The sequence below is a fragment of the Myxocyprinus asiaticus genome, chromosome 44, assembly GCF_019703515.2.
Source record: "Myxocyprinus asiaticus isolate MX2 ecotype Aquarium Trade chromosome 44, UBuf_Myxa_2, whole genome shotgun sequence".
NCBI classification, from domain to species: Eukaryota; Metazoa; Chordata; class Actinopteri; order Cypriniformes; family Catostomidae; genus Myxocyprinus; species Myxocyprinus asiaticus.
Window position 1 is genome coordinate 18,494,851 of NC_059387.1, and position 27,308 is coordinate 18,522,158.

At 40.9% G+C, this 27,308-nt stretch overlaps 1 protein-coding gene across 2 annotated transcripts in view; it reads left to right on the forward strand.

Moving 5' to 3' along the window:
* Positions 1-26,405, forward strand: part of LOC127434297 (semaphorin-5A-like) — a 242,787-nt gene extending 216,382 nt beyond the window's left edge. For both annotated transcript variants that reach the window (XM_051686934.1, XM_051686935.1), the window contains exons 17-22: positions 391-600; positions 8,082-8,252; positions 9,731-9,886; positions 12,549-12,593; positions 19,732-19,943; positions 23,318-26,405. In XM_051686934.1, the coding sequence (XP_051542894.1) occupies positions 391-600; positions 8,082-8,252; positions 9,731-9,886; positions 12,549-12,593; positions 19,732-19,943; positions 23,318-23,437 (914 nt within the window). In that variant the 3' untranslated portion in view covers positions 23,438-26,405. The remainder of the gene's footprint in view (positions 1-390; positions 601-8,081; positions 8,253-9,730; positions 9,887-12,548; positions 12,594-19,731; positions 19,944-23,317) is intronic.
* Positions 26,406-27,308: the final 903 nt, after the last annotated feature.

The window sequence follows — 27,308 nt, forward strand, 5'->3', positions numbered from 1 at the left end:
AAAAACTGTCTATACTTTGAAAGATATATATTTTATTGTTTAAGAAAATGATTTTTGCAGCGTATACATGGACACAGGGCCATATTAATGCACAGGCTTTCCGGGGCTTAAGCTGCAGGGGGGCCCCGAACTACCAGGAGGGGCCTAGTCGTGGTATTCTCCCTTCAACGTTCTCGAGAGGGCGCGTATGTAAACGCATTCTGTGGGAGATGCTGATGTAAACGCAGAGAGGGTGCACAACTTCTAAACCCATCCGTGTAGCGCATAATCAAGTGACAACGTTCTGCCCCCAAATCAAATCTTATGAATCTGCAGTAAATCTACTGTGTGCTGTATGTCTAATGAAGTCAGTGCTAATTGACCCTGTGTTTGTGTTTATTCTTGTTTCAGGAGATTTGTTGCATTCCAGCCGTGTCACAGGAATGACAGTAAATGGAGGCTGGTCTGCTTGGGGCCCTTGGAGCCAGTGTAGCCGGGACTGCAGCTCAGGTGTTCGGAGCCGCAAACGCACCTGTTCAAACCCCAAACCCAAATATGGAGGAATCACCTGCCTCGGGCCAGCCCAGGAGTTCCAGGAGTGTAACACTACACCATGTCCAGGTTAGTGCCCCAGATTTTTTATACACACATAAAAACACACACTCATATACTGAGATTAATAGCCCTTAATGAAAAATAACTCAAATATAGGAGGTTATACTACATGTTATACTACAGCTATACTAAAGCTATTTCAAACAGTATTTTGCTTTTTATTTTATAATTATTATGTATTAAGCTGTTATGACCATATTAATTGAGAGTCTACATGGAATGTTTGTACCTTTTGAAAATATATTTAGCATTTATTACTCTGCAGGACCATGGTGTGTATGGAATAGAAAAGAAAACCAAATTTCAACAAATGGTAGGAGAGAGCTCATAAACCACTTTCAGGTGCAGCTTTGAAATTGAAAGTATGGAAGACAATCTCTCCATTTTAAGGTGTGAAGACCCCAATTTGCCAGCAGAAATGGAGAGAAATCTCTGTGGCATCATTGTGTGTAATCACATTTCAGGCTAATTATACCGGCAGCAATGGGAAGGCAGAATTCAGTCATTAAAAGCCTGTGACAATGCTCTACTCCCTCTCTAAAGTTGAAGGAGGAGGAGAAGCCCTCTAATTAAATGAGTGCTCATCGTTATGTGGGGTGGAAATATGCTGTCTAGATGGAAATCTGCTACTTGAGTATTTTATGACACCCGACAGTGAACAAGACACAATCAGGCAATGTAGAATTTGTTTTGCAATCATAATTAATCAACAGCCTGTTTTAGGAGATGAATGTCGAACCAAAACTTACAGAGGTTTATAGCATCTATCACTCTCTCTTTATGGTATGTTGGAAATCTAATTGCTTCTCAGTCAACAGTAAATGTATCTATCTAATCAGTAATTTATCTATACTGTAAATAGAACAAAAAATTGTAGTGCCAGTGCCAGTCACCGTATTCTTCTCCTTGAACTTCCAGTGTGTACACGACAATAGGTATGTCTGGAATGTCATATGATTGTCACCATTCACTTTTATTGCATGTTTTCATACAATAAATGTGAATTGTGACTCAAGCTGTGGGTCCCAAGCATTCTGCCTAACATCTCCTTTTGTGTCCCATGGAAGAAAGTCGAAAGGGTCTGGAGTAAATAATGATCAATTTTTCATTTTTAGGTGATCTCTAACTTTCATTTTTAGTCTAACTAGAAATCACACATTTACTGTATAGTGACAGTACCAAGACCAGAGGGACTGTTTCATTAACAAAGACCTCCAGGGGCTGTTAGTTCTGATTAGTCTTATTGATATTTTTCTTTACAGACGTAATTGCCCACAGATCCAGTATCTGAGAGCACCTTTTATGAAAGCTCTGGATGACATATTGTTCAACAAACTATTAGAGCAGACTGTTGACCAGTAACTGTGCTGTGCACTTCACTAAGTTAATTCTGTCCTTGTCTCTTTCCAATGAAAAGGCTTAGTAGTACTTGGATTCAATACCTCCTTTGTACAGACTATGACAGAATAATATAGATGACTTTCATCAAGCGTGTCCCAGCAGGAAGCTTGGAAAAGAACACATCAAATTGCTGTCCCCATAAGTGTTTCTGATTCGGAGCTTATCTGTGACCAATATTCTGACTGTGCCTTTTATTGGTACAGAGCCTTTCCCTTCTTGCAGAGATAAATCTTTACACTTTCAAAGTCAGACCTTTGAAATGCAGTATTTTGTTTTGAGAGAGAGGTCTCACAGCCCATTTCTGTGGCACTAAAACGAACTAATATTTTCTTGTTGCTGGCCACAAGGGTGAAATGAGATGATCAGTCACGCAGTGGCAGAAATTGACTGATCCGTCTTTTTTTTCTTCTTTGTAATGGAGAAAATACTGCAGATGATAAAATGCAGCACTTGGTTTACCCATGCCTTCTATAAAAACATTTATAAAATACTTCAGTAAAAGATGTCTCTTTTCTTAAAAAATGTGAGATGCAGTCTGCTCTAGACTGATTAATCTAAGTGGGAAATGAACACTTGAATCAACATTCTCCTTTCACTTTATGATAATTGTCTATATGCATGTAATATGTGGATAATTTATAGTAATACAGTAGCCAAAAGTGTGCAGTGTACAACCTGAGCACACTGTGTGGGATACTGTAACCCACAATACGATGCACTCAACTTGACCTTCCATTCCCAGTGTGACCAAGAAACGTCCTGGTTACTTGCGTAACCTCCGTTCCCTGATGGAGGGAACGAGACGTTGTGTCGATGTAGTGACACTAGGGGTCACTCTTGGGAGCCCAAGACACCTCTGGTCTTTGATAAAAGGCCAATGAAAAATGTCGAGTGGTATTTGCATGCCACTCCCCGGACATACGGTTATAAAAGGAGCTGGTATGCAACCACTCATTCAGGTTTTTCTCTTGTCGACCAGGTGGAGAGTCTCAAGGTAGATCCTACCCAATGGGGGAGGAGTTACTACGAACATGGAGACTGGGGTAGAGGGGCTCTGCCCTAGGAAGACGCAGTTTGCCAACAGGGAAACGAATAAGCGGAAGATATATATCGCATGGGGTTACCTTACAGGGAACCGCCACATGTGGAGCACCTACCCCAGAACAGGGCTCTTAGTTAGCACGTGTACTGGGCCGGCAGCGAGCCTCTCCAAAAACTCGACTGCCACAGGGCTCAGAGGAATTCAACCAGGGAACATAGTTTGTGAACACTACTGGGAATTAATGGCGTACATCTTCAGCTCAGAAGAGGTGAAATGCACTATGTGCAAGTGATGCACCCGGCCAACTATCCCGGGCTTATCCGCTTGTATTGCGTGCCACTACCTGTGACGAAACCGGTTCCACCCGGAGGTTGTAGAACCTTGCAAAGGTGTTGGGTGTTGCCCAGCCCGCTGCTCTGCAAATGTCTGTTAGAGAGGCACCCCTGGCCAGGGCCCAGGAGGCCGCTACACCTCTGGTAGAATGGGCTCGTAGCCCTACTGGGGGCGGCATGTCCTGGGCATGATATGCCATAGCTATGGCGTCAATGAGCCAGTGGGTGATCCTCTGCTTGGAGACAGCGCTTCCTTTCCGTTGTGCACCAAAGCAGACAAAGAGCTGCTCAGAGATCCTAAAGCTCTGCGTGCGATCCAAATAGATGCGTAAAGCGCGCACCGGACACAGCAACGATAGGGCTGGGTCTGCCTCCTCCTGGGGCAGCGCTCACAGGTTCACCACCTGGTCCCTAAAAGGGGTCATGGGAACCTTGGGCAGTAGAGTGAGAGTAGCCCAGACCGAACTTCAGGCACATTTCACTGACAGAGAATGCTTGCAGATCTCCTACCCTCTTGATGGAAGTGAGTGCAGTCAGGAGGGCAGTCTTCAAGGAGAGTGTCTTAAGCTCAGCTGACTGCAAAGGCTCAAAGGGGACTCTCTGTAGACCCTGAAGAACTACAGAGAGGTCCCATGAGGGAACGAGGCGTGGTCTGGAGGGATTCAGCCTCCTGGTGCCTCTCAGGAACTTGATGATCAGGTTGTGCTTCCCTAAGGACTTACCGTCGACTGTGTCGTGGTGTGCTGCTATGGCGGCAACGTACACCTTCAAGGTGGAAGGGAACAGCCACCCTTCTAACCTCTCCTGCAGGAAGGAAAGCACTGATCTGACTGCACATCTCTGGGGGTCTTCCCGTTGGGAAGAACACCACTTAGCGAACAGACACCACTTAAAGGCATAAAGGCACCTCGTAGAGGGGGCCCTAGCATGAGTGATTGTGTCTACCACCGCGGGTGGTAGACTGCTTAGGTCCTCCGTGTCCCGTCCAGGGGCCAGACATGGAGATTCCAGAGGTCTGGTCGTGGGTGCCAGATGGTGCCCCATCCCTGAGAAAGAAGGTCCTTCCTCAGTGGAATTCGCCAGGGGGGGCTGTCGCGAGGAGCGTGAGGTCCGAGAACCACGTCCGGGTGGTCCAGTAGGGTGCTACCAGGACAACCTGCTCCTCGTCCTCCCTGACCTTGCACAGAGTCTGTGCAAGTAGGCTCACTGGGGGAAACGCATATTTGCGCAGGCCAGGGGGCCAGCTGTGTGCCAGCGCATCTATGCCGAGGGGGGCCTCGGTCAGGGTGTACCAGAGCGGGCAGTGGGAGGATTCTTGGGAGGTGAACAGGTCCACCTGTGCCTGTCCGATTTGACTCCAAATCAGCTGGACCACCTGAGGGTGGAGTCTCCACTCTCCCCTGAGGGTAACCTGCCATGACAGCGTGTCCGCTGTAGTGTTGAGGTTGCCCGGGATGTGAGTGGCTCGCAGCGACTTGAAGTGCTGCTGGCTCCAGAGGAGGAGACGGCGGGCGAGTTGTGACTTACAACGAGAGCACAGACTGCCTTGGCGGTTGACATATGCTACCATTGCCGTGTTGTCTGTCCAAACTAACATGTGCTTGCCCTGGATCAGTGGCCGAAACCTCTGCAGGGCGAGCAGAATTGCCAACAACTCGAGGCAGTTGATGTGCCAATGCAGTCACGGGCCCGTCCACAAGCCGGCGGCTGCGTGCCCATTGCAAACAGTGCCCCAGCCCATTTTGGAGGCATCTTTCGTGACCACGACGTGCCTGGAGACCTGTTCTAGGGGAACACCTGCCCGTAGAAATGAGAGGTCGGTCCAAGGGCTGAAAAGATGGTGACAGACCGGCGTGATGACCACGCGATGTGTCCCGCGGTGCCATGCCCATCTCGGGACTCGAGTCTGAAGCCAGTGCTGAAGTGGTCTCATATGTATCAGTAGGTGAATGAACAGTAGGAATTCAGCTCAATGAGCATGACCGTTCGGCTCCAAAGAGAAAATCTGAATGAGTGGTTGCATACCAGCTCCTTTTATACCCGTATGTCCGGGGGAGTGGCATGCAAATACCACTCGCCAATTTTCATTGGCCTTTTATCAAAGACCAGAGGTGTCTCGGGCTCCCAAGAGTGACCCCTAGTGTCACTACATCGACACAACATCAAGTGAGTGACAGATAGGGAACTGAAACCAATATAAATTGTTATTTTTACATTGTAATGTCATAAAACATAATCGCTACTTTCAGTATGGACATTTATTGTTGCCTTCTCTATAACAATTACTTGCAATGTGCTAAACTTGACTTTCCATTCCCAATATGACAAATAAACTGCAAAACCAACCAGAATTTTAGCATAACCTTCATCTGTTAGTTGATTGCAAATCCTGAAGACTCATTTATCCTACACAAACCTGGATTAAAATTGCAAAATAACCTTTTTTTTTTCAGTGATGATAACATTCTGAATTAAACATGCAATAAAGAGAAGTTGAGTGACAACAATGTAGCCCACTAGCGTCCCGTTAAGTCAGGTCACCGGCAGCCAGGTTCGTAATGCTTTCAGGCATCTTTTTCGATGGATACAAATACAGCTCCTATCTACTTTAAGGGAAAAACACTGGAATCTCAAAAATAGTTGGTCAAGATTATGATCAAATAACATTTCAAATCAGCAATGAAATCTGACAACAATGGTTTCATAAATTGTGATTCTTTAGCTCAAATCACACAAAATAAATAAATAAAAATACATTTTAAGGCTACTTGAATGGGAAAAGACATAAATCTCAAAAACTGTTGGTCAAGATTACAATCGAATAACATATTTCAAATCAGAAATGAAATCTGACAACAATAGTTTAATAAATTGTGAATCTTTAGCTCAAATCACACAAAATAAATAAATAAAAATACGTTTTAAAGCTACTGTCTTTTCCCATTCAAGAAATCTCCAAAATAGTTGGTCAAGATTACGAACAAATAATATATTACACATATATGTGCATGTGTATCTTTTAACTGTAAGGCTGTTTTAAATAAAAAGCATTCTTCAGTATATACTGTGCAAAATAAAGTATGCAGTAGACTAGTATTCAATGTCAAACATGGCACAAGTCTACCGTTATGTCCGTACCGTAAGCACACACCCCTGTTCCGCTAACCTGTCAGGCTACCATTGCTAATGTGAAACTTCATGTGCTTGTTTTCTTTTAATTAGACAGTCATAGTGTTCTGCAAGAGTTGTTTGCTATTTCCCCAGTTGTCACTGGTGACGACCCTGAGCTTGGTATCACTGAAGAGGGGAGGGAGTGAATTGATGGTTCATTTAGCCTCATTAATTAGAGCAGGGGTCAGGTTTAGATCCTGAGGGAGAGGCAGGCCTCAGAAGCAGATTGTTTGAAACAGCCTCTCTCTCTCTCAACGTTGACCCCTTATTCCCAGCCATCTCAGCATCTGGCTTTAGATGCTTTCATTGTAGTGATCCTATCAAAGGTAACTAGTGTGATATGTTTCATTAACATTGTTGGGTGACATTTAAAGGATCTAGACACAAAGGTTCTGCACACTTACGTATATATGTAGATTAAATGGAACAAATTTTACACTTTTGTAATATTTTATTTAATTTATTAACATGAACAGTCATAATTTAGTTTTACATGAAAATTTTACACAATCTCTCAGACCATTAGAATTAAATAGGCTGCTTTTTTTTTTTTTTTTTTTACTGCTTAGCAAAAATAAATAAATAAATAAATGTCTGGGTGGACTGGAAGATGTTTTGTGTTGTGATGTGAAAGTTAGATTACATACAGACATACATATGTAGTACATAGAATTGATTTATTTCACCAAAGGAAAGATTATGATATGTCCCTTTAATTTTGACTTAAACATGTATCCTGAATGACTTGGAGAGAAGTGAAAAATCTGATCTGAATATATAATGTCTAAATCATCCTGATTACGTAAGATTACCAACAAAACTATTTGAAAGGGACTGTTCACCCAAAAATGAAAATTCTCTCATCAGTTGCTCACCCACATGCCATCCCAGATGTGTTTGACTTTCTTTCTTCTGCAGAACACAAACAAAGATTTTTAAAAGAAAATATCTGTTCTTTATGTCCATGCAAATCAAGTAAACAGGGTCCAAAACTTTGAAGCACATAAAGCATATTATGGCAGCATAAAAATAATCCATAAGACTCCAGTGGTTAAATCTATATCTTCAGAAGCGATATGATAGGTGTGGATGTGAATCGCTTCTGAGGACATGGATTCAACTACTGCAGTCGTATATATTACTTTTATGCTGCCTTTGTGTGCTTTTCTGAGCTTCAAAGTTTTGGACACTGTTGATTTGCATTGTATGGACCTACAGAGCTGTTTTTTTTTATTTTTTTTTTTTTTTCAGAGATATATTTCTAAAATCTTTGTGTTCAGCAAAAGAAAAGTCATACACATCTGGGATGGCATAAGGGTGAGTAAATGATGAGAGAATTTTCATTTTTGGGTGAACTATTCCTTTAAGGGATAGATCAAGTAGAATTATCTCCTTAAGGTAACAATCGCAGGTTACCACTTTTTGCAGTTTACTTTCTGAAGGTAAAGTTTTGTCCTAGAACAGCTCAGACACTTGTCCCAAAATGATGACAATGACAAAAGTAACAATGATGACTTGGTTCTCCTCTTTTTTTTTTTCAGTGGATGGGAGCTGGTCATGCTGGTCACCTTGGTCCAAATGCTCAGTGACATGCGGAGGAGGCCACTACATGCGCACACGCAGTTGTAACAACCCTCCACCTGCCTACGGAGGGGATATCTGCCTGGGCTTGCATACTGAAGAGGTCCTCTGTAACATCCAACCCTGCCCTGGTACACATTCACAGTCACACACACATTATCACGTACATTAACTCAACCTATATGAGTTTACACATACACCTTGACTCAAACAGGAAATTACATGCCATTTTGCAAATAGGATGCCTTCCCTATCGAAGGAGGAAATGGGAACCCGGTGAACAATCATGAAGACTTTAATAACACATACACTTCCAACTGAAACACAACATAAAATTGCTTCCCAGCACAGAGTCGCTGGCACACACACACGCAGCTCCGTGTGACTCTCACAGTGTTGGCCTTCCTGGCCCAACGCAGCATACACACGATACTCGGCTGCGTGCATCTCTCTCTCTCTCTCTCTCTCTCTCTCTCTCTCTCTCTCTCTCTCTCTCTCTCTCTCTCTCTCTCACTCTCTCTCGAACTGGCATCTCCGGCTCCTCTTTATCCCTCTACTGCTGATTGAGGCAACTCAGCGCCAGGTGTCCGTCCTTACGGCCCGGCCACACCCTCCAGCTCCTCACAGTCTTGTACCTGCTTTCCTACCTTCACATTTAATGTAGAAAGCGGCCCGTTGGGGGATGAAAGGAGAGGAAATGAAAATGCCAAGAAAAGCAAATTGGATAGAAATGACTGAAAATCTAATTGGAAAGCCGAGCTTGCAATATGAAGATAATATGCACGAACCGAGGGAGCAGGCAGCGTGAGAGAGAAGTGAGAGATAAGACGATTGATGGCAGAGTCAAACCTTGTACATTGATCCACAGAAAGGTGAATTGGAGAGAAGAGCTTGTATTCAAATGTCAGTCCATCCATTAGCCAGAAGTCTAGTGAGGTTACAGAATGACCTTTCATTAGCTGCATTCAGGTCTATCTGTCACACCATTCATTACACGCACACGTGTAACTGTACAGTGCAGCCAGGAAACAAGGAACGGGGCAAAGTGAGAGGAATGCTAATCAGAAGAACCCTGTGTGGTTGTTGACTTGAGTTGAACTTCAGCATTTTTATGTTGCATTGTAGAGTTCTTTACTTTGAATTAGCTGAGCAGTTATCTTGATGCCATATTACCACCTAACAAAATAGTAAGCCTTGTGTTGGAATTGTGTTTTGATATTAACTGACGCTTGTCAGAAGTTGAAGGAATGTTCTAGGTTTATGGGGCAAGACATTTCACAGGGATGAACGTTAAAATACACACTGATTTAAAAGTATAGCTGCAAGACTTGTATGTTAAAATGAGACTAGTGTGATAAAATTGCTACTAGGGGACAATAGGTCTACAGCCGCCACTGAAAGTGCTATACCAAACATTTCTGCATTTATTCTCTCCAGAATGCCTTGCCGCAAGATTTTTGTTTGTTTTTAAAAACTGAGAAGTATATTCTTTTATTGCACCTGACAATTTGAATTAAAGAGACAAGGACAGGCATTAAAATAAAGACAAAACTTTGAATTCATTCCCTCTGCATCACTTTGTATCTGACGTGGAGTTGTCTATGTACAGAGAGCTGGTCTGATTGGTCCGAATGGTCCCCCTGTGACTCGTCAGGGTCTCAGGTTCGCCTGCGGCACTGTGATGTCCTGTTCCCCACTGGAAACCAGTGCTCTGGCAACAGCAGTGAAACTCGTGCCTGTCTGCCCATCTCCAACTTCATCCCAGGTGGACACACACACACACATGCGCACACACACACTCAAACACTTCCCATATCGACCCTGGGACAAACAAGGATCTTCTCTTATTGACAAAAAGTAATGCGAGACACACCAAACCATTGATTTCTGCAGTGTAGGGATAATTAGCCTCTCATCCCCCACCTTGTCTAAGTGGCACAATCGAACAAATGCATTACAATGATATGTTGCGTGTAGTATTTGCATTTGAATTTGATCTACTTCTTCTGTGAGTTGGATCGAATCAGAGCCAGGTGTAACGATTTTGCAATGTTTCTTTAGTTATTATGAAATATTTAGTTCCCCTTAAAATTATAGTTCACCCAAAAATAAACATTCTGGCAGCATTACGCAGTTTTCAGAGTTTTATTCTTCCATGGAACAAAAAAGGAGATTTTAGGTTTCAGAATGTGAGGGACTGACAACCTCTTTTCACTCCAGTCACCATTCACTTTAATTGCCTTTTTTTTCCCCCATGAAATGAAAATGATTGGTGACTGAAGCCGTCAGTCTCTAACAATCTTCCTAGCATCTTCTTTTGTTGACACAGAAGAAACAAAATCATACAGGTTTAGAACAACATAAGGGTGACAGAATTGTTATTTTTGAGTGAATTATTCCTTTAAGAAAAGGCAGATGCTATTTGCAACCTGGTGCAAATAATGGTATACGCTATTTACACCCCAGTGCAAATAGTGGCAGATATTATTTGTATCCCAACCCTGGTGCAAATAATGTTAGATACAGTGGTGTAGTAGTGTCTGAAGAGGTGGGCATACTGTGAATTTATGATGTCCCAGACTATCTGTCTTGCGTGTGCCATCAGTTGCGTTCCTGCCTCCCACTCCTTGCGCGTTTAGTGAGAATCTCTGTACGTTTTTTTTTTCTTTTTTTTTCACCTTTTTCACGCAATTTGGAATGCCCAATTCCCAGTGCGCTTTTAAGTCCTTGTGGTGGCATAGTGATTCACCTCAATCCGGGTGGCAGAAGATGAATCCCAGTTGCCTCCACGTCTGAAACCATCAACCCACGCATCTTATCACGTGGCTTGTTGAGCACGTTGCCACGGAGACATAGCGTGTGTGGAGGCTTCACGCCATCCACCGCGGCATCCGCGCTCAATTCACCACGCGCCCCACCGCGAACGAACCACATTATAGCGACCACGAGGAGGTTACCCCGTGTGACTCTACCTACCCTTGCAACCGGGCCAATTTGGTTGCTTAGGAGACCTGGCTGGAGTCACTCAGCACACCCTGGGATTCGAACTAGCGAACTAGTGAACTCCAGGGGTGGTAGCCAACGTCTTTTACCACTGAGCTACCCAGGCCCCCTCTGTACACATTTTTAAATAATAATAAAAAACAAAACACACACAATTCACTGGTGTTATTAGATTGAAAAAGTTCCAGGTCAAAAGCCTACTTATTGTACTGGCAGCCATACCTATCATTACTTATTTTGGGTGGGCATACGCAAAATCCTAAGAAAGATAGGTGGGCATATGGCTTATGCCTGCGTATGCCCTAGACTACACTACTGGGTAGATACTAATTGCACCCTAGTGCAAGTAGTGTCAGATACTATTTGCACCCATTTAGAGTCCAACAGACACACTACATTAAACCCTACCCCTAAACCTAACCTTATCCTTACCTTAGAAAAAATAACCTTGGTTTTACTACAGTGTAGGGTCCACCTACTGGCCCGGCATTGGATTCCAATAGAGTGGATGAAGGTGTTCTTAGTCTTTTCTGGGCGATTGGATGGAACATTAATTATTAATATTATTCAAATTTACTTCGAATTTCACTCTTCACTCTGTTTATTAATTTAATCTGACTCCAATTATATTAGACCTCGAATTTAGGTTATGGTTTCAATCCATTTCTGATCTTCATACTAGATATAATCATAATTTGGTGTCTTTGCTTATTCAGTTCTCATTATTCGTTTATTCTGGTGACGATGTTGCTTAAAGTTCACGCTGGCCGAAATAATACGTGAATTTTACAGACACAAGGTTGAACAGTTCATTGTAAATCCAGAGGTTGTAAGGGTTTACTAATATCATTAAATTAGGTTGCCTCTCTTAATCAAATGATAGTTTTGCTTAGTCTCATACCTACAACTTAATTTAGATGAGTGATATTGCCAAGAAAATGTGGGCCAACAATACATTTTTATTTCATACATGAGGTGGTTAATAGTAAGAAGTGTAGGAATCTTTGAATAATGTGCACTTTTTTTAAATCATGAGTTATTAGGTGACAAGCCACTTTGTAGACATGGAAATTGTTCACATTTGAACATATGATTGTCCAGGGACTTATTACGTCGCTTCCACTTACAGTGTAACAGGGAGTGAATTTTAAGACCATTGTGTAAATCTTATGTAAATATTGTCTGCCCTTAATAGCCTCAGAGTCTTTCACAGAGTAACATTCCATTACAGCTCATTGGAAAAGTTTTATACCTCATTGATTTCCTTTACAGATCATAAAAATGCTTTGCAGGTGCCATGTTCCTTATTCACCTCTTTGAATTTCATGATAATAGGTTGAATTTGAAATTACCTGGTATAATGTTCTGAAAGTTATAAAGATCTCATTTATCAGCCTGATGGATTTTTTTTTTTTCTTCTTCAGAAACTTCTGTTGCACGGTCAAGTCAAGAAGAAAGATTGTGTGGAGGTATGTGTAATGTGCAGACTCCTTCTAAGAGATAATACCCAGTCATCATCGCAAAAAAAAAAAAATGACAGGGTTTATTTTGCTTATTGCATGGCTACTTATCAAATAAAAAAATAACTGGATGTGAAATATTGATTTGAGAAAGACAAGCTTGTGAGACAGGGGGCTCTGTCCTAAATGCCATACTTCAAGTGGACTTGCGGTTTCACGGCCTTTGATTGTGCCTGACCGTGAAGTTGATTTGACAGTATGGTGTTGCATTTAACATTATAGATATCAAAATGGTGCTCACAGCAACCCCTTGTAGTTGCTATGTGTGCTTAATGTTTATTAATATTATGATTAATATTGCTGGGTAGACTGGGAGGGCTGCAAGGGTGAGGGTGCCATTTGGGAAAAGGCCAAATAAGCACAGCTATGAAGCTATCACTTGCCGGGAATTGACTAGTCACAATCAAGTATTCCAGAGAGTCGTTTTATTTTAGCTGCTATTTAGCTAATTCGTAGCAAAACTGATGTACGTTACACTGATTGCAGAGGCAGTTTGCTTCATGTCTAATGCTTTTTTGGGAACCGTAAAACTAAAAGCATTTGGAAAGGTTTGCCATTGTGTCTGGAAAGCGTTTCCATTTATAAACTCAGCAAAAAAGAAACGTCCCTTTTTCAGGACACTGTATTTAAAAGATAATGTAAGAGGGGCTGTGGAACATAGGAGGAAGCTCCAGTCTCTTGTAAATGGGTCTAACGTATTAATGTAGGTATACATGGAAATATGGAACTTTACTGAGCAGTCACGCTCGCTTCACCTACTCCCCCTGCCCCCACCCCACCCCCCCCACTGCGCATGTCCCTTTTTCACACATAACAATAACTGCGCATGTCAGCGCGCCAATTCTCCATACATATTCATAACGTCACTATTGCATCACCCATAAACAGCAAACCAAATTACCCAATTTACATAATACAAAATAATCACAAAATAAATCTCACATTTTCCCCTCTTAGAAAAAGAAATGTCCTCATTTCAAATATACAAGGAACAAATAAATCTCACATTTTGTTTTTTCTTTTTTCTTTTTTTTTTTTTTTTTAAATGTCACAGTGAACAGGACATATAAGGGATACAACATGCCATAGCAGACAATATTAAATGGTTCATAACCATTTAACAAAATAAAAGTTATCACCTTGTGTGTTTTGTTGTTGTTTTTTTGTTTTTTTTCAACACATCATACCACAAACAATCACAGATTTTGTGCAGAATAGGGAAAAAAATTACACAATGTGAAAATGCAAGTGTTCCTACATTGTAAAACCTTGAAACCAAAAACAAAAGTACAATCTATGCCCATTTTCTTTTTATCAAGAAAAATTCCTAGGCCTTTTAACAACACGTCCTGAACGAGTGACCACACCTTCTGATGCCTGCTCCCCAACTACTGAGGAGGCATGTTCAACCAATTGAAGTGGCTGCTGTACAGAATGAGGAACTTGCGCCATGCGACCTAAAGGCCTACGTACGTGAGGGACTGAGGATAGTACAGGAGCCCCATTTTCACCAACCAGCAGCCCTCCTGATGATAAAGGGAGAGATCCAGACAAAGCTGTGTATAGCGGTCTCAACCCCTGAACCCTTTTGTCCACATCTTGACCAGCACATGAGGAAGTGAGAGCTGGTTCCTCCCACCGGGACCAGGCTTTAAGCTTTCATAATGAACAACCTTAGGTTCTACATTTACATTTCTCATGTCCATCAGGGTGTAAATAATACCAGCCATGTCCACCGTAACTACCCAATATGGTCCTGTCCATTTTGGCTCAAGTTTCTTTCTTTGTGTGGTCGGATCATTCACCCACACCAGGTCACCAATTTTAAAAGGTCTGAATTTCTCATACCTATTAAAGTAGCACTCACGCTTGAGTCGCTGATCAGCACTAGTGTTAAGCACTTCTTGGAACACCGTTTCCATATGATTGACTAGAGATGAACCATAAGTCTGCGGAGTGTCCACAGCTCCACCTGAAGGAGAATCAAGCCGTACATGTGCTGGTAAGTGAGGTTCACAACCATGAGCCAAGAAGAACGGTGAGTACCCAGTGCTAGAATGAGGTGTAGCATTAAATGACAGTATAACTGCAGATAAGTACTGGTTCCACTCGCCATCACTATGAAAGAGAACCTTAGCTAACTGATCCTTCAAAGTTCTATTGAACCGTTCAACCATTCCGTTACCACGAGGGTGGTAAGGTGTAGTTCTCTTTTTTTTTATTTTTAATCTCTTACAGATGTCCTGCAAAATCTCTGACTCATACTGACGTCCCTGATCAGAGACTAATTCCTCCAGAACACCGTGTTCAGGTATGTACTGTTCACACAACAACCGTGCCACTGTACTGGCTTTTACCTGCCTAAGATCAGCAACTCATGCTGAGTACAGATGCGTCTGATACAGCGATTGGTGCTGTCCTGTCTCAAATTCAAGACGGCAAAGAGTGGGTTTTTGCATACGCTAGTCACGTACTTACCTCGACTGAACGAAAATGGTCCACTTATGACAAAGAACTGTGGGCAATAGTTTGGTCATTCAGGCATTTTCGTCACTACTTGAGTAACTGCCCTTTTACAATTGTCACTGATCACAAACCTCTTGTTGGCCTGAGGAAATTGAACTTTTACATAGATCCCACAGGACGTAGAGGTTGGTGGGCTATGGAGCTCGATCCGTATGAATGGGTGATCATTCACAAAGATGGCAAGAGACATACTAATGTGGATGCCATGTCATGAATTCCTGTAGTTTTGTCTACGATGCTGCAACCCCTCACACAGACAGTATCCATTCAAATGGATGACTTACCTGTCACTTCCCAGATGACAGTTTCTGTTAGTGCCAACAGTACAGAAAGTCAACCTAAGGTGGAGTCACAAATTTGTCTGACCGAATGTGATGACAGTTTTTCTGAGTCTACTGTAAATGTTGTGTACCTCTTTGGGTGATGAGGGAAAAGACATGGCATACTATCAGAAAACAGATCCTTTGCTCTCACAGGTCTATAGTTGGGTTGAAAATCGAAAGAGACCTAATCAAAGTTAGGGAATGCCATGACAGGAGGAGATGTCAGAGCTTCTTTCAGCTGCTGAAAGGCTGCTGAACATACATCGGTCCACTCAGATCTAGCGTCTTTGTGGGTTAGTCTGTGTAAGGGTTGAGCCTTAAAAGTATAGTCACGAACAAAGTGCCTGTAATAACTACACAAGCCCAAAAATACTCGTACTTCAGTAGCAGATTTAGGAGTTGGCCAGTCTCTTACTTTCTGGCTATGAGCTGGATCAAGAGCCAACCCATCATTTGAAACAACATGAGCCATGTACGTTACAGATGCCTTGCAAAAATGACACTTTGTAGGGTTAAGCTTGAGACCTGCTTCCCTAAACCTGGTCAAAATGTCTGTGAGGTTTTTCATGTGGTTCTCAAAATCTTTACCCATACAAATGATGTCATCTAAATAAATGACACACTTTGTCCAATGCAAACCTCTAAGGACTAATTCCATTAGCCTTTAGCATGTAGGTGGACTATTTTTCAGGCCCATAGGCATCGCCTTAAAGTGATATAGTCCATCTCCAGTGGTAAAGGCAATCTTTTTCCTGTCATCTGGATCTAATTCTACCTGCCAATAGGCCGAAGACATGTCCAAGGTAGAAAAATACTGAGACCCTGACAACGCATCAAGACTATCGTCCACCCGAGGCAACAGGTGTGCATCAGTAATGGTTACGGAATTCAATTTGCGATAGTCAACGCAAAATCTGTAGGTATTGTCTTTCTTCCTCACCATCACTACTGGACTTGAACAAGGACTATCACTATCCTCTAGTATATCTTGTGCTTTGAGTTTTTCTACCTGATGGTGAATTTCTGCCTTGAGAGCAGGAGAAGTCCTGAACGCTCGCTGGGAAATGGGAGTGTCATCTATGGTCCTGATATTGTGGGTAACCAAGCTGGTTCTACCATAGTCCTGAGCATGCTGACTGAAGACATCAGAGAAAGAGGTTAGCAAATATGTCAGACTCTTTTGCTGTGTCACAGATAGCTCAGTGTTAGAGAGATCAGGCAGTACAGGTGACTTGGGCATTGACACTTGATTGGACCCAAAAACATTTTGAACATTCACATTATTCACATTTTTATCAATTATCACAAAACCATCTTGATCACCCTCAGAAATGGAATGGAAAGTATCAATTGGAGTGCCATAGTACAAGGAAATGTCATCTGCAGAAGGATTGACCACTTTCAGATAAATTGACCAATTATCTGCTTTTGTCACAGTCTATGAAAATCCTACCTTTGAGTCTGCACGATAGTGAGGCTCAAACACACCAGTGTAGCCATTTGGTTGTAACCCTGCTTGATATGATGCAAGTTTTGCAGAGATTCCGACAGGGAAGGAACAACCGTAGTGGTCAACACTGTAACATCCACAAGTTTAAGGTTATGGTGGTCTACACTTACAAAGGATAAGGAGTCATCACCTAGGTCAAAAGACATGTTACACATGTTAATCACAACTTTGTGCATAGACAAAAAGTCCCAACCGAGTACAACTGCTTTTGAGCAATTTCTGATCACTTGAAATGAATGTGACACTGTACGTTTACCCAAAGTGACATTTTTTTTTTGCACATTTTTTGCATTAGCCTCATAAGTGGGAAAAGCTTCATCCACCAAATGGCTAATTTCTGCTGCAAACACTTGGAGAGCCTCACCAGGCAGGTGTGTGCATGCATTTACGTAACTTTGAAATGTGGATAGATAAACTCATTTGCCAAAAACATCTTTCATTTTTTATTTCACTTGTTTATAGTCCTGTTTGATGTCGCTAGGCAAACTGTCCCAGTAGCTAAAAGCAGTACCACCGAGGCAGGTTGGTAAAAACTTAGCTAATCTGACATTATCAAAATCCACGCTAGCCTCCGTAGTCACTTCAAATTGTCTGCACCAGTGAAGAAAATCTTCTTTCCCATCCCCCAAAAAGATGGACGGAAAATGTCCATGGAAGCGCTGCACCCCATGCGAGCTACTCGTGCCAGGCAAATCGTGTGCTGAATCTGCTTCACTCATATTACAAAACAGTTCAATTCTCTCGGTATCCAACAATAATAAAATGTCCCAAAAATTCCATCAAATTTTTGGGCTGTGGAACATAGGAGGAAGCTCCAGTCTCTTGTAAATGGGTCCAACGTATTAATGCAGGCATACACGGAAATATGGAACTTTACTGACTTATTTTATTTGTCAGAGCTCATATGGTGAGACACACACTGCAGTCAGGCTCACTTCACCTCCCCCCTCTCTCACTGCGTATGTCCCTTTTTCACACATAACAATAACTGTGCATGTCAGCGCGCCAATTCCCCATACATATTCATAACGTCACCATTGCATCACCCATAAACAGCAAACCAAATTACCCAATTTACATAATACAAAATAATCATAAAATAAATCTCACAATAATTTTGTAAAAATCCACATAACTTTACAGATCTTTATTGTAAAGGGTTTAGACAGTGTTTTCCATGCTTGTTCAATGAACCATAAACAATTAATGAACATGCACCTGTTGAACGGTCGTTAAGACACTAACAACTTACAGACGGTAGGCAATTAAGGTCACAATTATAAAAACTTAGGACACCAAAGAGACCTTTATACTGACTCTGAAAAACACCAAAAGGAAGATGCCCAGAGTCCCTGATCATCTGTGTGAACGTGCTTTAGGCATGCTGCATGGAGGCATGAGGACTGCAGATGTGGCCAGGGCAATAAATTGCAATGTCCGTACTGTGAGACGCCTAAGACAGCACTACAGGGAGACAGGAAGGACAGCTGATCATCCTCGCAGTGGCAGACCACGTGTAACAACACCTGCACAGGATCGGTACATCCAAATATCACACCTATGGGACAGGTACAGGATGGCAACAACAAGTGACCGAGTTACACCAGGAATGCACAATCCCTCTATCAGTGCTCAGACTGTCTGCAATAGGCTGACAGAGGCTGGACTGAGGGCTTGTAGGCCTGTTGTAAGGCAGGTCCTTACCAGACATCACTGGTAACAACGTCACTTTTGGGCACAAACCCACCTTCGCTGGAACAGACAGGACTGGCAAAAAGTGCTCTTCACTGACAAGTCGCGGTTTTGTCTCACCAGGGGTGATGGTCGGACTCGCGTTTATCGTCGATGGAATGAGCATTACACCGAGGCCTGTACTCTGGAGCGGGATCATTTTGGAGGTGGAGGGTCCGTCATGGTCTGGGGCGGTGTTTCACAGCATCATCAGACTGAGCTTGTTGTCATTGCAGGCAATCTCAATGCTGTGCGTTACAGGGAAGACATCCTCCTCCCTCATGTGGTACCCATCCTGCAGGCTCATCCTGATATGACCCTCCAGCATGACAATGCCACCAGCCATACTGCTCGTTCTGTGCATGATTTCCTGCAAGACAGGAATGTCAGTGTTCTGCCATGGCCAGCAAAGATCTCAATCCCATTGAGCACGTCTGGGACCTGTTGGATTGGAGGGTGAGGGCTAGGGCTAGGGCCATTCCCCCTAGAAATGTCCGGGAACTTGCAAGTGCCTTGAAGGAAGAGTGAGGTAACATCTCGCAGCAAGAACTGGCAAATCTGGTGCAGTCCATGAGGAGGAGATGCACTGCAGTACTGAATGCAGCTGGTGGCCACACCAGATACTGACTGTTACTTTTGATTTTGACCCCCCCCTTTGTTCAGGGACACATTATTCCATTTCTTTTAGGCACATATCTGTGAAACTTGTTCAGTTTATGTCTTAGTTGTTGAATCTTTATGTTCATACAAATATTTACACATGTTAAGTTTGCTGAAGTTAAAAGCAGTTGAAAGTGAGAGGACGTTTCTTTTTCTGCTGAGTTTAGCTATTACTTATGCTCATGCAGACTCGCAGGGCAGTTCTGACCTAATTAAGTCTAGTGTTTAATTGGCTTAGGTAATGGATAGTTGATGTCCACTGGCATTGAGATCAATGCTGAGATACACTGTCATCATGCTTTTATTTAGCTATTAGCTGTTGTCCTTCTGTTGCCAGAGTTCAATGTGTTCCACATGATCGCTGTGGGCCTGAGCAGCTCCATACTGGGATGTCTGGTGACCTTACTGGTGTACACTTACTGTCAGAGATACCAGCAGCAATCCCATGATGCCACAGTCATCCATCCTATCTCTGTAGCCCCACTCAACACCAGCATCACCAACCACATCAACAAACTGGACAAGTATGACTCAGTTGAAGCTATTAAGGTCAGTATTATCCACTTTTGCTATCTCTGAAATGTTGCTTTATAATAGAAAGCAGTTGGATGCAGTTTGTGGTCTGTGTGTGTGTCTTGTTAAGTGCCATTGTGTCTAAAACTGTTCATACATTCATACACTGCTTTCTCATATGTTTTTATTTAGTTTGTATACTCGTGTTTGTGTGAGATTGTCTCAAATGGAATGAGAAATGAATATACAACTCATGCCAGTAAAGTTAGGCTTTGTTCCCACTGTACATAAATCCTATATGTTATTCAAATAGGATCTTTGGGACTGACTGTCCACACTGGACAGTCAATCACATTTTGCAAGTGATGAAATCTGATAGACTTGTTCAGAGAGTGTAGCCCATTTCGTTCAAAATTGCACACTTTGTATGACGATGCATACATACATGTCAAGTCCCAAATGATGAAAAAAACGATTTGAAAATTCAAACTAACTGGAACACATTCCAAAACAATCTGATTTTAACCAGATTTTTAAGACACATAAGGGTATGGTTTGGATCTGATTTCATGTGGGGTTTTTTGGTGTTCAGACTACAATAAAATAAATGCATTTGAGTGGGATATGCCCCAAAAAAATCAGATTTTTGCTGCCTGTCTGAACAAAGCCATCAACTAGGAATACTTTTACTCAAAATAAAAATCTATGTAAGATATGTAATCTTCTCTTGAATTTAGTGCTTGATCTGTGTTTATTATACAGTGCTTTAAAGTTATGCAATGCATTTGGAGATTTGGACACATGGATCATAAGCACAGTGAAAATTAAGCTCACCCTCATTTTTCATATTTAGTTGAGGAACAGTTAAGGGTTCATTAGACTTGAATGTACGAGACTCATGACTAATTACAGAAAGTGCTCTCCAGTTATTGCTTGTTCAGACACATTTGTGAAGTCTCATATTTCATCAGCAGGATGTATTGCGCTAGAATCACATCATTTACCCAGCATCCCAAGTTCAGAGGAGTATAATACCAAATAACTCTGTGTTTTTCTGTTCTGATACTGTATAAATGCACCAGCTCAGAATAATCTCGACTGGCTCTGTGCCAATGACTAGAATGAATTCAAATTGATGAAGGCTACAGAATATGTGAAAATATTGTCATGCACAGCAATTTACCTACTTTCCGTATTATTTTTCTCTTCTTTTGAATGCTCAGTTTGTTACTGTAAGTGTGGAGGATATTATACAGCATGATCTCATGAAAATTACTGACTGTGGCAGCAGCATTTTTGTAAAATAACATTATGTGGTTCATTACGTATCATGGCAGTGTCAGGGTGAAATGTCCACTGTGTGGCGCTAACAGAACAGGTTTTGAAAGTTTTAAATTAACAAAACTTAATCCCCACCCTAAACCTTAAACCTAACTTATATTATTCTGAGCTGGCATAAAAGCAAATGCGAACTGAAAAATGCAATTTCTGAAGCAACCATGTCATTTTGTGGTAAATAAAATTAATGCGCTTTAGTACAAATGTTTAGATATCTTGAGATATAGCATTGTGTGATTTTATAAAACTGATAATCTGCCATTTTACTTGAGATTTGTGTAAAAAGTGAATAAAAGTAATTGTTATTGCCTCTAGTGTTCATTTCACCAGAAAACTGCTGTGATACATACAACGAGCCATGTAAAAATCATTTTGCAAAAATGTAGGTATAGTATATTCTATGAGACCAGATGGACATTATTTCATAGAGGATCAGTGAAGTCAGCATGAAATCAAAATTGACCCTATTTACTTATGCATGTTCATCAGTGCACATTATTCCAAAACCACAAAAAAAAGAAAAAAAAAACGTACGTCTTTTACCTTTTAGATTATAATACGTCTCTGAAACAAGTTTCCTCTTCATCTGATGTCATCAACTAGTTACAGCAATAATAGCAAATAACAATAAGAGAAGCATTACTATTGGGATACATTAAGATGCTCTTTAAGGTGAACTTGACCATCAACCCCCACGTCCAGGTCAAAAAGCCTCCTTAAATGTGGGTGCCAGTGGTTTTGACTGCAAACTCCATTCAGGTCTGGCGACATTCTGGTATGGATCACCCACTTTTCACAATCCAATTAATTGTTGATGGATAAAAATGTCACATTATGGAAGTAAAATGGTTTGTGAATGCCATTTCATGTTGACTTTAATGCTAGCTACACATATCGAATAAACCATAAAAGACAGTACAGGCCTTCTTTCCACACTGATATAAAAAGCCGTCTTTTGCTGCCATGAGGATGATTTTGCTCCATTCCTCTTTACAGCCTGATGTTTCCATACTCTTGCCTTTGGATGAGCACCACATTTGCCAGCCTTTGTCTTCTAACACTGGTGTAGCACGAGGCCTGGAGATTTTCTACTAACTCTTGACCAGCATAACCACCCTCTCCTCTGAATCTCAGACCTCTTGCGAAACCCCCTCTCCTCCCCCTGACACTCGTGTACGTGGCAAGTGTGCTCGTCCATGCGTTCTGTCTACATACTGTATTACACCAACATTCCCCATCATCCCACAGAGCAGATAATGAGGCTTGTGAGAAGGCAGTGTAAGTTTGGTAAATTTTGGTGTCGTGTTTTGGAATGGTCTTGTCTGCTACCATTTTGTTGCATGCAGGTTTTTTGGGGTTTTGTGTGTGTGTGTGTGTGTGTGTGTGTGTGTGTGCGCATCACGTTGAAAGTATTATTAATCTTTTGTTCTGAGTTATTATTTTGCCTTTTTGTTATTGCCACCCTACTGAGCTTGCATTTGTTTTAAAGCATTGGTAAATTTTCTTTAATTATTCTTTGTAATTATGTAGAAGGTTTCAGGTTTAAAAAAGACTAAATAAACATCTTGTCACAGTAATCAGATGAAGTTTTAATATTAATTAAGCTTGTCGACTTTGTAATTTTTTCCTTGATTATCCAATCACAACAACTGTTAAAATAGTGAGACCACGCTGAGCATGTGGGTGGCAGAAATAATAAAACATTTTTGGTACTGTTGGATTAAGTTTGAAAAAACTTTATTCAGTTAGCCATTTCCATCTCTCTTGATGCTGATCCTAAAATGAATATTGCGTAGATGACAGCTTTATATTCTATTTATGTTCTTATAACCAGCCAACAAGCCAAGCAGATCAACCTTTTGTTAATACCACTTCATGGTTTGGCCATCATTCCGTTTCAAAGCAAGACTTTTTGTTTAATTTTAAATGTGATTAGTGACTTTGTTTTCTTGTTTGCCTGGATCCACAACTTCCAAGACATGTGTAATATGGCTTTTTTTGTCATCAATACTAAAGATTTTTCAGTTTCTCTTATCTTTGTTGCTGAGAACACCTTTTACTCTCATCCACAGGCTTTCAACAAGAATAACTTGATCCTGGAGGAAAGAAATAAATATTTCAACCCTCAGCTAGCAGGAAAAACATATACCAATGCCTACTTCACAGATGTCAACACCTACGATGACTTTTAAAAATGGATCTATGTTTCCAGCCATCTTCACCTTGGAAGGATATTTCCATATCAGCTGTAGCACCTAGTGATTTTTATCACCTTTTTTGCTTTGTGGTTTGCTCTGATGAACAAAACACACTTTATGTGGGACCATTTTACCATCAAATACCTATAAATCTGTATAGAAGCATTTTTCAGAGTTAACAAAGACATCATCCAGTTGTGTGGACATCACTGAATTGACTTGAACTTGTCCATGGTGGACAAATAAAGCAGGCTTCAAAAAGAGGCGATTCAGTTCAGCTATAAACTTTGTGATAGAAATGGCACATGGATGCTTTGCATGATTTTCATCTAATATGTATTTTTTTTTTCTTTGTTGTTGCTTCATTTATTTGCATGATTGATCGCATTCCACTGTTTTTGTGGGTGGGGCCTATACTGCCCTACAAAGGCAAAAGACCTTAACTCGCTAGAGTGTGGAACTGAGAAAAATGACTTTAAAGTTTTTTAGTTGTCCAGCCAAATGTATTATAGGTAGGCCACTGGAAATCTGGCAATTAGATGTTTTAGTAATGAAATTTATCTACATAAAAAAATCTTGAGCTCAAACTTTACTTTTGACCCCTATTTTGAAGTTACTGTACTCTGCCTTTGTATTGTCTGCAAAAAGTGAGAATTCACGCCAAGGCAAAAGGCAGAAACTTCCACATTATCAATATTTTGTTGCTGATCACCGTTCACAAAATCATTATATTAACACCTGTATAAAATCTAGTGATCATGGCATTTATTTTGGATGATTTACAATTACTTATAGCCATGTACTTATTGCTATCCTGTGCTTTGGTTGTATTCTGATGGCATTTTTAATACATTAGACATGACACATACCTCCATAGCGGTAAAGAATATCTTCAATTGGTGTGCAGCAAAACTAACAGGTTGACTGCAGATAGGTGACACTTAATTATATGAATAAATACAAGATAAGCATATTTCTAATGAGTAAACATAATAATTTAATTAATAATGGAATGCAAAGATATAACAAATCATGTACAAATTTAAAATACATGGGATTGGAATAAGAGGTAATAAATACAGCCACAGGCCTACAAGGTAGTGCCACAGCTGGTTAATCAGGGTTTACATTTATGCATTTGGCAGACACTTTTATCCAAAGCAACTTACAGTGCACTCATTACAGGGACAATCCCCCTGGAGCAACCTGGAGTTAAGTGCCTTGCTCAAGGACACAATGGTGGTGGCTGTGGGGATTGAACCAGCAACCTTCTGATTACAAGTTATGTGCTTTAGCCCACTACACCACCACCACTTAAGGTTTAAGTTTGGCTACCATGCTCCAATGCACAGCTCTCTGACTGGTGGACTGAATTGGCCAATCTCAAAGGCTATAATATAGAGTAATGTGACTATATTAATTGTCACCGACATTTCCATCAGTGACTATATTAATTTCTGAATCTGACCGTAACTGACATCCAGACAAAAAGTTATACATGTGGTTGGATACCGTTTTGAAACCAATTTATTTATTGCAGTGTTCACTAACGTAAAAGGATACAAGACATAAGTTAGCCTAAGTGCTTTTACATCGAATTGAATGAAAGTAGCCTAGCCTAAAAGATCGACTTATGGATTGATGTGAAAGCCAGCAAGTAGGAATAATGCTCAGAAATCAGAATGCTTGTGGATAGTTGTGGATTAAACATCTGCGATGACGTTCATTGCCATGGATTTTATCGGGTTACTAGAAAAGGTAGGACAGATTTAATTGCGAACTGTTACTACTGATTTTATGTGTGATCATGCTACATGCTACGCTGTCATGGCATTCGAGTCCACACTCGTGCAACTAGTGGGCAGCCCCAGACTGTCACTGACACTGATGTTGACAGCTGTCACTGACAGGCTGGCACTGACTGAATAATCTGCATTATGGAAAAAAAAAACTTTGAGAATATTTATGATTACTTATTGCTGGCAAGTTATCTAGTCTTTGCTTGTTTACAGTGCTTTGTTATATGGATCAGTTTGGTAGCCTGTTCATTGGATAGCCGAGTAGCCTATTTATGCTATAGGCTGCTAGCTAGCTAAATGAAGTAGATTGCGATCTATCTATCTAATTCGTTTGTCTAATGCATCTTTTGTGTTACACACTTTCTTACCTTGACCTTGATGTCGTCGTTTCAAAGCCATCTCAACCATCATTTTCCCTCGAGAGGCCATCCTTAAACACTATAGAAAAACACTCAACAATATTTGTTTACTATACTTTTATTCAGGTATCATGTGTGTCAGATTGCTTCAATGACAGATGTATGACAGTACACAGGCTACACCATAATTTAAACATGGTAAACTTTAATGTAAAAACAAAGGCAGAGTACAGTAACTCCATGCCGGCACAGTAACTTCATTTTGATGCATGGCTAAACAGTGGCAGAGTACCCTAACTCAATTTGAGCATTCCAAAACAAAGTCAAGGAGCGGTAATTGGAGTTATGGAGTTCTGCCTTGGTTTCTCCTGGGTTTTTGGAAGTTACTGTTAAGACAACCCATTATTTTCTCGAAAAAATAACAAAATTGATACTTATCCACATGATAAAGGAGGTCTTGAATGTCTCAAAAATATCAATAACTCATTTTTGACCAAAAACGAAGTTATGGCCTTTTGCCTTTGCACGGCAGAATACGTCCTGAATGGGTGGAGCCTTCCTGGACTGCTTTGCCTCTGTGCCGAATCCGAAGCCCCCATGCCACAATGAGGACCTTCTGTGGTCCCCAGTGCATTTGCCTGCCCTAAAAGAGGATTTGCCACAACTCACTCAATATGTAGATACCAAGGTCTCTAAAAAAAAAAAAAAGTTAATGTGTCTAAATATGGGGCCCTTGTTAGTAAAGCTCTTAGCAGTGGTTAAAATTTCTGTTTTTGTTGTACAATAAACATTTCATGAAGCATATGTCTGTGCAGCTTTTATAGATTAGGCTATTCTTAAGTGTTAGTTTGTTTCAAAATAACCCTATTAATTCACCAAAAATAAATTCTGATATGAACATTCATCTTTATGTGGTGTAAGGTCTGCAAAAAAGAGAGAATATGAAATGAAAAAGGACCTTTTTTATGTATTCCATTGATAATTTTAATATTATCAGCATATTCCTGTTTGTTAGTTTAGTAGTTCAATAAGTTCACAAAGACACAAGTATTATCAAGAAAAAACTAAAATTGCTATTCTTGTTCTCAAACATTTTAATGAATTTACTAAACCACCTATTCATTATGGAGAGGTGTGTTCAGTGCTTGGAATACTTTTTTTTTTATTTATTTTTTTTTTTTATTTCTACTAATTGTTTTTCTAATGTAAAACTTTTGTTTGCTTGTTTTAATGTGCATAAATTAAATTTGCTTCATATACCTCACTGTGTTCAATCTGTAAAGTGTTAGTCATAGCATTACTTTACCATATGTAGTGCTCAATTCATTTCACAAGGATCGTGTTCATGACTTAAGAACACATAAACGGCACCATAAAATCACAACTAACAATGTAAAACTTTGGATTTTCTTTAAGCCCAGACTTTTTTAATTGGGCCATGTCAATTAAAAAAATTATGGCACAAGCAAATGGTAAGGATCATCATATTGTAATTGTGAAAGCTGACGTTACAATTTCGTTTATGTGCATTTTGTGTACTGTGTTCTGAACTTTTAATTAGGTACTTTCCAGGTCAGCTTGAACACATCAATAGTAGATGGATGTGGCTGCCTTTCCAGAAACGAGTTACTCTCTGTCACCTCCAACCTGTAGGCCATCAGTGTGAGGGTAATTGAGTGTCATAGATTAATCAACTCCTGCAGTGCT